The 10390-nt window shown below is 31.6% G+C and overlaps 1 protein-coding gene across 1 annotated transcript; it reads right to left on the bottom strand.

Moving 5' to 3' along the window:
* Positions 1 to 2438: 2438 nt before the first annotated feature.
* On the bottom strand, positions 2439 to 9379 carry LOC124945383 (transcriptional corepressor SEUSS-like). The gene is made up of 10 exons (XM_047485810.1): positions 9066 to 9379; positions 7652 to 8862; positions 7445 to 7564; positions 7175 to 7223; positions 6373 to 6587; positions 6146 to 6214; positions 5353 to 5450; positions 4179 to 4272; positions 3455 to 3524; positions 2439 to 3282 (listed from the first exon to the last, which is right to left on the bottom strand). Exons 2-10 carry the CDS (start codon positions 8603 to 8605, stop codon positions 2690 to 2692), a joined length of 2262 nt encoding a protein of 753 aa, XP_047341766.1. The 5' UTR covers positions 8606 to 8862; positions 9066 to 9379; the 3' UTR covers positions 2439 to 2689.
* Positions 9380 to 10390: the final 1011 nt, after the last annotated feature.

Here is a 10390-nt window from a genome sequence, read left to right as displayed (position 1 = left end):
TATATATATATATATATATATATATATATATATATAAAAGTTAGTTAGTTAAAAAATTGAATTTATATTAATGTTAAAACGTCCCGCGTTCATCAAATTTGGTGTTGAATTTAAAATATAAAGTCTTAGTAGCCTAGTTGGTAAATGTTGTACTTGTTTTTGTTAGGTTACAAGTTCGAAATATACCTCTAACATTTTTTATTTTTAACCGTTTTAAATTTAAGGCGGGTCAACCCACAATCCGACCCAAGTATCCAAATTAACCACAACTCTCGACCTGACAATCTGGACACTTTAAAAATTAAGCATCATTATATATATAGATTAGTTAGTTAAAAAGTTGAACTTATATTAATGTTAAAACGTCCCGAATTTATCAAATTTGGTGTTGAATTTAAAATATAAAGTTTTAGTAGCCTAGTTGGTTAAAGAGTTGTGCTTGTTTTGTTAGGTTGCTAGTTCGAAACATACCTCTAGCATTTTTTATTTTATTTTTAACCGTTTTAAATTTAAAGGCGGGTGAACCCACAATCCGACCCAAGTATCCAAATTAACCACAACTCTCAACCCGGCAATCCGGAGACTTTAAAAATTAAGCATCATTATATATATATATATATATATATAGATTATAACAAATAAAAACATGAATTTTTTCTAGAATTATAAACAATTTTTTATTTCAAGAAAGTAAAAAAATTAAATAACTAAACGTAAATTTAACTAATCAGTTAAATCTAAAATATTGTTTAATCAAACAAAAAAAAATGTAACTTTGAATAAGGATAAGTTTGTGCATTAATTTGAGTAGCATTACCAAGTATTAAAGATAAAAAAAATATTTGAATCAAATTTATGTATTTCGTTACTTATATATAAATCAAATTACGACTATATTAAACCTATTAATGACAATTATTTTTTTTCATAGAGAAGTTGATATGCCAAATTCTTGGCACCTCTAACTTATTTTGCATTGTAGAAGTCTTGTTTTTTTTTAATCACTTAAATTTGAGTTTATTTTACATCTTGTTTAGTCAGATCGATTTTTTCGTCTCGAATTATTATAGTCCGAATAATACTTTCAATTGTCGGTGGGTCGTTTGCTGCTCATACTCTTCGATTGTGTTGGTGATCATTTCTCGAGTTCGTGTCCGTCCTTTTTTAACAGCAAAGAGACGATATAATCAGATCTGAAATTATTTTTTATTTTTTCAATAACAAGTTTCTCGTTTTGAATTTCATGTGGAGGACTTTTTTTATCCTCCCATGATTTGTATGACATTATCACTATTTCGGCCATATAGGTAGATGTTCCATTTCTATTTGGCAAGAATTTTTCCGGTGTTGACACCATCTTAGAATTTTGATAGAGATTATTCCGACATCGTTCGTTCGGCTTGTTTTACTACAAACAGTTATCGTTCAAAAATTCAAATAAATTCGTCTTTGAAGGAATCATCAACAATTTGATCATTTCTAATAATGGAAATTTTATTTTTGTAAATTGTTTATGCAATTTAATATCTAGATTATTAATTATTGATTTTAATGTTGTATACGCTTATCTTGTATTATTTACTAATTGATTTCTCATATATAATTCTTATTTAAATATAATGAAAATTAATTTTAAAAAAAAAAACATATTAATTATTTGAATCTTTTATTGCTTGGATCTAATACTTGAAAAGTAAGATTGATTCATATATAATTAGTCGTCTTTAAACAAACTTCTGTATTCAAACAAGGAATGTAACTCAATTGCTTAATTCAAACGTGCAACTCTCAACTCATAACTCCTAAGACAAAATAATAGGTCATATTGTGTTTGAATGTGAATTTATGTAAGAAAAAAAATTATTTGAAAATATATTATATAATTTTGTAAATATCTATGGGTTCAAATAAAATTGCATTTAGAAATAAAAACACAATTCCTTTAAATTTATTATTTTCTAATATAAATTCTAATCTAAAATCCAAAAAGTTTTTAGAAAAATAAATCAGAAAATTATTTCCAAAATTGGCTATTAATGTAACTAGGTAAGAATGTTGAAACCTGAGAGAAAAATCAAAAGGTTATACCATTTTTTATACTGTTTTCATGAACATTTATATACTCAATTAATCTATTTAAAATAAATAATTAACAAACAAACAAAAAAATAAAAATTTAAAAAAAATCTAAAAAACCTAAAATAGATCTAAATATTAAATAATATAAAACATCTTCCCAAAAATATATTTTTTTTAAATAAAATAATAAACATGCAACTATTTCAAGATAACTTCAAGTCAAACAAATCAATCTAGTCTCAACCATATATTATGGATTATTTCATCTCAAAGTCCAAATTTAGCCCTAATTTCATTGTACAACAATAAGTCAAAAACAGGCCAAGTTAAGCCTGAAAAAAGAATTAAGGAGAAGATAATTTGAAAACAAAACAAAAACCTTAACCATTTATAACCCAGATTCTCATAAATCCTAAAGAAGTTGTACAACATATTCCTTTCCCAATCCAACCAAATAGTATATATACACTAACATATGGCCTGGCCTTCTCATCACTAACTTTTATTATTATATTAATTATCATAAACTGGCATAACTGAGGATATAAAGATAATTTAATTCAACACTTAAACCTCTTTTTTTTCATTATCATTCTAATCCTGATTATTATTATGAAGACTTCCAATCAAATTGATGGTTTCCAAACCCATTAAGTGACCCAATTCCGTTAAATATTTGGTCACCAAAAGCCTGTTGCTGACTTTGATCTCGAGTCATGGACATCGCCCCTACTCTCCCCCGGATTCCACCACCCCTACCACTTCCTTTCGGCATTAAACTGTTATTATTACCACCACCGTTGTTCCCAATCTGAGAAGACATCATCATGTCGTGAAATATTTTCTCCACAGAGCTCTGAGATTCGTTCATGATGGAATCGCCTGATACAGCAGGCGATTGGTTTGAGATATTGGCGGAGCCTGCATTGGCTCCATAGGGGATGGAGCCGTTTGAATTACTGATTGGGTTTTGATGTTTTGTCGTTGAATTGTGATGGAGGAGGCCTGCGATTGTGCTGGAGGATGAAGAACCGTTTGAAGCAACTTGGATTATGCTTGTTCCATTATTAGCATTTTTAGATACAGGTTGCTGTTGTTGTGTCTGTTGTAACTCTTCCTCTTTATTTTGAGCTTGACTATGACTATGGAGCCCTACTGATGTACTAGTACTACTACTCTTCCTCGGAAACTTAGCCAAGCACTCTGACAAAGAAAACTTCTATTAAAATAATGTCACTAAGCTAAATACAAATTCTTAAAAAGTGCATTTAATTGAACACTATAAGGTGCTATCATGTCGAAACTGGTTCAAAGTCAACCACTGAGAGAATAAGTTTTAAATAATTATAGCAGTGGTGACTGAAGTAGAACTAACCAATAGGTCCAATCTGTGTTTCTCGGCTATAGTCAATCAAATCCTTCATACTGTTAACCACTTCAGATATCTGTAATAAGTGCAAAAGCCAACACGTCATGATATCTAATAATGAGCATATTTGGAAACTGTAATTTTGTCACAATTATGTACCATAAAAATCGTCTAAACTAAAATTGGAAGTGATATTTTTTTTGTTCGGTAAAAGATTGTCCTGGATCAGATTAAAGTTTGATTTTTGCTTTCTATCATGATCCAGATTATATTGTGATTTTTCTGCTTCATTAGATATAGATATTTTTTCGGATCATGATTCAAATTATTTTTGCACATATAACAAATGTAGATTTTCCGGATCATAATCCAAACAAAAATAATGCATACCAAAACAGACCAATATGGGATATCACATTATTTAGGTAGTTCAAACAATCTGAAATTCATGTGCACAGTTCACCCATTAGAAGAAGCTCAGCCTCATGTGAAATCATGAAGCTATCATGAGCCACCCTGAACTAAATTTACCAGGAGAAAGATCTGACAAGCAGATTGAGCATAATCAGAACTCTAAGATTCCAGTATCATAATGGATATGTAAAAATAAAAATACAGACAATACATGTTATTCTATGTTCTCAAGGTTTTCTACAGTAATAAGCTGGGGCAGAGAAGAGGCTAGTTATTAGAAAGGAGCCATAAACAACAAAATAGGTAGCTAAATTACCTGGAGACACCGCACATATCTTTTTGTATATCCTAGGTCATTAACTAGAGGAACCTCCAATGCTTTTGCCAACTGACGAGCTGATGTAACAAACCTATAGAGAAACAATCAGACATTCTAGACATTATGAGAATGAAATTGACACAAAAAATCATCATTCTCTGTAAAAGACCATCAAAAAAGGATGTAATAACAAATAGTTGGAACAAATCGATATCAACCAGAATAGATATTTCTCCATAGAATGTAGTTCATAAAAACAGGAATGGAATATAGTTGTAAGAGATTGAAAAGAACTCCACCCAATTTCTTTCCTTATTTAATTTTTGTATGCATATTCATTTCACTATAATCACAGTTCATTGTAATACAGATAACAGTTCTGTACTTCTCCAATGTTTTCAATCAATATCAACAAAGGATGAGTGAAATTGAAATTATAATTTCAATTTCAATTCTATTCCTATGTTGGGATTAATAATTGAATTGTAATTCATAAGAGATTTATTTGATTTTCTTCATCTATTTCTTACTTTTTTAATTTTCTCTTTCAACTGCCTATAAGCATCTAAGCACATATAAACTCATTTTGAGCTAATTAACAAATAGTTGGAAGAACGATCTTGGCTTGAATTGTTTTTTTTTTTTTGAGAACGGGCTTGAATTGTTTAGAGTATACTAAAACTGGAATTCATAGGTATTTAGAGTGTAATTACACATAAACAAATTATACACATTCCATGATAATTCTTCTTTTTAAGTCCTTAAACAAAACAACATAATTGGAATTTGCCCCCCTGATTCCGATTCCGATTCCAATTCAGCTATGAACAAAAGTAGCATCAAAGTAATTTAACTACAAATAGCTCTTTGAATGATTTATGATGGCTCTAATGGGGTGAAGAAATTGTTTTGCATTATTTAGAAAGATTCATTAGGAAGATAGGGAAGGCCAAAATACACTCTGATAGAACTAGTAGGCTCTAAGAAGGATATGATTTCATAAGTTAAATAAAGAATTGGCTCATCCCAAACAAACAAGACTAAGGCATTAGTGTGTTGTGTTAAGCATACTCATTTGACTACAACTAATAATGTATTCCGTGCATTGTTGGACAATCTACTTCTCCTGATTCATGCTTGGGAGAATAGAAGAAGATGGTAGACTACATACATGTTGCAGTTACTTTGTAGCTCCGGAACTGACAAGTTTGATGCTGCATTTTGGGCTGCAACCTGATATTTTTGAGCAGCAGCTCCAAGTTGACTTACCTGTATAGTACAATCTATAGAATTAATATTATCTATAAATTAAAGTCTGCAGTATTTGATGGTTCATGTAGGAGCTTTTCATTTTATTGGATCAAGGGATGCGTCATTAAAGTATATTGATTTAGCAAGTATAACACCTAAAGAATTCAACAAGAGACAAAAAAAGAAAATAACTCAATTTCATTGCAAGGGATTATTGGATTTGGGTTTAGGCTTGAAAAGGTGCTTTAGGGCCATTAATTTCATAATAAAGCAAATTAGACTTTGAAAAAAGTATATCCTTTAATAAATGTGATTTTTGAGAGAATTGGGTTTGGGGTGAATCCAAAGTCCCCCCACCAAAAAGACAAGAGGAACATGTAATTACAAGATTAAAGAGAAAGAGATTCAGATATTAGTGATTCTTTTCTTTCAACCAGTATCCATTTCATTTTATGTTAAAGATTTATAGATTATTAGATTATGACAAGTAAGAAGCTATGTATGTCTATTTGGTCAAATAGACAAAGATATTAACTAATGGTTAGTGAATAAGACTAGTGAGAACTATAGCTGATCATAAATCTATAAAGAAAAGAACAGCTACAAACATTGAGTATAATTAAAGAAGTTTTATGTGAAGCATGGATAAATATATGTATTATCTATAAGATAAAGAAGATCTATTACTATAAATGTACATTTAACTCAGTAACCTGAGGAATTAGAAGTTTCCTAGGAATCAGCTCTTCATGTCGCCGGGCACAAAACTCCCAAGAGCATATCTGGAGAATGTGACGGAATAAACAGATAAGTACTGATGCAACTTAGAAGGCATGATGATGGGTCAAGAAGATGACACTTAATTGCTTGTGGAAAGATGTGAATACAGAAAAGGGGAACAAAAGAAAATAAAGATATCATCATATCATTCATGGGCAACCTTTAGCTCTGGAGAGAAAACTATGCGAAGTTGGCCATCTCGGACAACATGAAGTTGCTCAAAAACACTTTCCTGTACTGCTTTTGCATATTCCAGTACAATTTGACCAGATGAATTCTGATATTCCTGAGGCATATCGACATAAAGAAGTTCTTCTAGTGTTCCACTTTCATACTTGATTTTGAAAAGCCTTGGGAGAACCTCTGCAGTAGCCTCTGGAGAATACATGGAAGTTTGGTATTAGTAAATGAATCCATAATTAGCACTATAAGAAGCATAATTTCTGCCCGTGACAATAATATTACATACATATTCTACCAAAGTACAACTCAACAGGTGGGAGTGGGACATCCAATCAACAGATGAACCGATAATCCGACCCTATATCCAATTAATCCGATCCGCTTGGATTTAAGGCCGGAGATGCAGATATTAAAGTTGTATAATTTTTTTTTGGATAATTGTGTTACTTACAAAATTGAACCAAACAGAACCACAAACACCCCTACTAAGATAAAAGGGCAAATATACATATGAACTTTCCTAAAATGTGCATATATAGAGGAAGAGAAGTAAATGGAATCATTGTAAATAATATGAGATGAAGTATACAAATAGCCTAGAAATCATGCAATTAAGTGCTGAATGAAATTCTTCTCTGGCTTCTCTTCCATGGATTCGGGCAATTCCTACGCCTATCCTTAATATCCCTAAATCGCAAACTAACATAAAACACATATGAAGGGAAAACAGTAAGTTAAAGGCCATTAGAAAATCTTTGGTAATAGGTATGTAAACCTACCGAATCCCCGTCCAGGTTTGCGTTTGCATATTTCGCAATGCCATATGTCCTGCAGCATGAGAAGAAGGTTTTAGAAGACCTGCAAACTTTGAACTAGAAGGTCTATGTAAATCTTAAATAAAGACACAACTTTAAGAAATATAATATTTGAAGAGAAAATTATATGAATTGACCAGTCAAAGATAGAACAAGTGCTGCAAGATAACATTTAGCTAGATTTATATGTCTCCATAGCAGACTAAACTCAGTGGCAACCCAGATGCAACAAACCTGAGGGAAAACTCCATTTGTCTGGCGGCCACTTCCATACATGGAAACACACCATTTCTTCTTCGCATTAGGTGTATAGTACTCAGCTACAAACTTTCTCCAAAATTCAATGTTGTTATCCTGCACAAAAGAAATGAGCTACCAATGTACACAATGGTTGACAATCCATGTCTAAAGATAACTGGGTTAGTTGATAAATCATGTTACCTCAGGTTTGCGTTGTTGTTGATACATGAAATGTGTCAACCGCTTGGCACACATCCCAGGTTCATAAGATGGCTTGGACTGGGACCTCAAAGGCATGTTTTGCGGCTGAAACTGAGGAGGTTGTATAGGGGGTCTTTGCATGGTAATACCCTTTATAGCTAGCTGTTGTTGCTGTTGTTGCATTTGCAAGAGTCTCTGCTGGTGCAAAATCTGAGCAGCAGCAACATTTACCTGGGGAGACTGTCGAGACATGTGGAGAAGTTGTTGTTGCTGTTGTTGATGCAGAAACAGTGGCTGATCTGAATGCTGGGGCTCCATCTTTACTGAACTAAAGCCTCTCATCGCCTGGACCTGTTGAGGTTCTAGTTTAACAGGACCAAGAGTCCTTACAGTGTGCAATTGTTGTGGAAGCTGAGCCTGTTGATCATTTATCACCTGAGATTCCAACTTCAGCGGCCCTTGTACACCTAACCCTCTCCGAATTTGTTGATATTGTTGTTGCTGCTGTATTTGTGGTTGATTATGCTGAAAGGTCTGCAGGTCTGGCTGTTGAGCTTGTGGTTGATCCGGCATTATGTGATTGCCAGAAGGGTTGGAAAACTGGTGTCCTTGAATTTGACCTGTCGATCCAGGGTTAAATCCAACTCCATTCCCAACACTTGAAAGTGGATCAGTCTCAGCTTCGGTATCCATAATTCCTCTCTGACTGCTTTCCAACCCAGAGATTCCAGAATCTGGAACCGCATTAGCAAAAGACTGCTGAAGAAGAGACGAGACGTTGGACACATTGCCCATCAAATTAACATTATTAAACAAAGAACGAGAAGATACAAGCGATGGGAAAGCTGCTTGAGAACCCCCTTGAGAACCCATGAGACCAGAATTTGATCGCAAAAGGGAGGGAGGAACAGACTGTGGACCACCAACAGGAGCAGGAGGCCCTGAAGGCACCATATTTTCCAAAGCAAAATTTACACACAATAATTACTCTTGCAAGCAGAACATGAATGTCATAAATTCATCACTTGGTGCTACAAAATTTAACTAAATTATTACAACAAAGAAAAAAAAGATTATTAATCGACTTTTGTCCTGAATGTTCTACAACTTCTATACCACTGCTTAAAATCAAACCTTTCCCCTGTCTGTCTCCTCATGAATCCAATCACCGTATATTCAGATTTGGTCAAATAATCTTTCAACTCTGCATTCTACAACATGAAGAGATATACAAGTAAAAATCGTTAATTTAGGCGAAATATCTGAGTTACACAAAACAAAACCGTGCTTAAACTAATGCGGAACCCTAGATGTTGATCGATAGGCTCTCAAGTAGTGAAAATAGCGAGAAACTTGAAATGGAAAAACGAAAGTGCGTAATATGAGAATAGAGATATGAATACAGAAAACTTACTTGAGTAAGGAGTTGATCAGCTATGCAAGTTACATGCGAGGAGCGATCGAATAGCGATAGAAAACATAAATTTGAAGAAAATCTAAGAGTACAAGTCTTATTCTCCTTCAATTCACATTGAATGTCTGAGCTTTTCTTCTTTATTTTACGGTCTAAAGCTGCTGCTGCTGCTGGACATTGGAAAGCAACTATACATATCGGCAAATTGCAATTAATCTGAGCTGTTTCCACTGGTTATCGTCGTTTGAAGTCCAAAACTGGCATATCAGTGTATCTTCGTGTCACAAATAGAGAGGGAGAGCATTTCCCTCTTTTCACTGTATTGAAAAGTAGAGAGAGAAAATCAATGAGAGATAGAGAGAGAAAGTTGCGGACGTCAAATTTTATTCGAACTAATTAAATTCAACTTCAATCCCTTTTCTTTTTTGTTTTCTTTTTTATTATATAATATAAGAGTTCTCATAATATAAAATAAAAAAGTGTTCATATTTTTTTTTATAAAAAATCATATTTACAAAGTTAAAAAAATTACATATTTTTTATTTTTTATTTTAAATATAGCGGAACAAACCCAACAAATTAATGTAAAATTAAATTATATCAAATATTATGAATCAATAAAAAATATAGCCTTTAGAAACAATAATGATAATTAATAATTATATATATAAATATTAATAATAGTAATAATGATAAAACAATAGCAAAAACAATTGAAAGTATAAATAATAAACTAATAAATAAAAATATTTTTAAAATTATAAAAATTGGAGACAAAAAATTGGATCAAATTAAACATTATCATTAGTGAACAAAATATAACATAAATTCGAAATTTATATAATAAAAAATAAAACATTTTATATTAGAAAAATTATCAAAACTCTATAATCTTAATAAAACAATTGTTCCCTTTATTAAATAATTTTTTTTACTTAAAAGAAAATAATATAAGAGTTAAAAAGTGTAAATTTGAAAATATATATATATATTATATATATATTAGTAAAATTTATAATTATATTATATTTTATAATATATGTATAACAAATATATAAATTTATGAACAATTTTTTAGTGGACAAATAAATTTTTCATAAAACAAATATGTGTAAATTTATTTTAGTTCAAACAAAATTAAAAAAGTTTTTCAAATATTGGCACATCGGCCCCACTGTGCATGGCCCACATTAGCATGTCATGGAAAATGCCATCATATATCTATTTAATTACCTATTTGCCTCGGTTTAAAATTTATTGATTCCATTAAAGAAGCAGAGAACTAATTACATGTGGCGCAACCTTACGCCATTTGTAATGGTAGT

Source organism: Impatiens glandulifera, chromosome 7 (genome assembly GCF_907164915.1).
Source record: "Impatiens glandulifera chromosome 7, dImpGla2.1, whole genome shotgun sequence".
Taxonomy (NCBI): Eukaryota; Viridiplantae; Streptophyta; class Magnoliopsida; order Ericales; family Balsaminaceae; genus Impatiens; species Impatiens glandulifera.
Note: the sequence above shows the minus strand (reverse complement) of the source record. Positions and strands in the feature narration are given on the sequence as shown.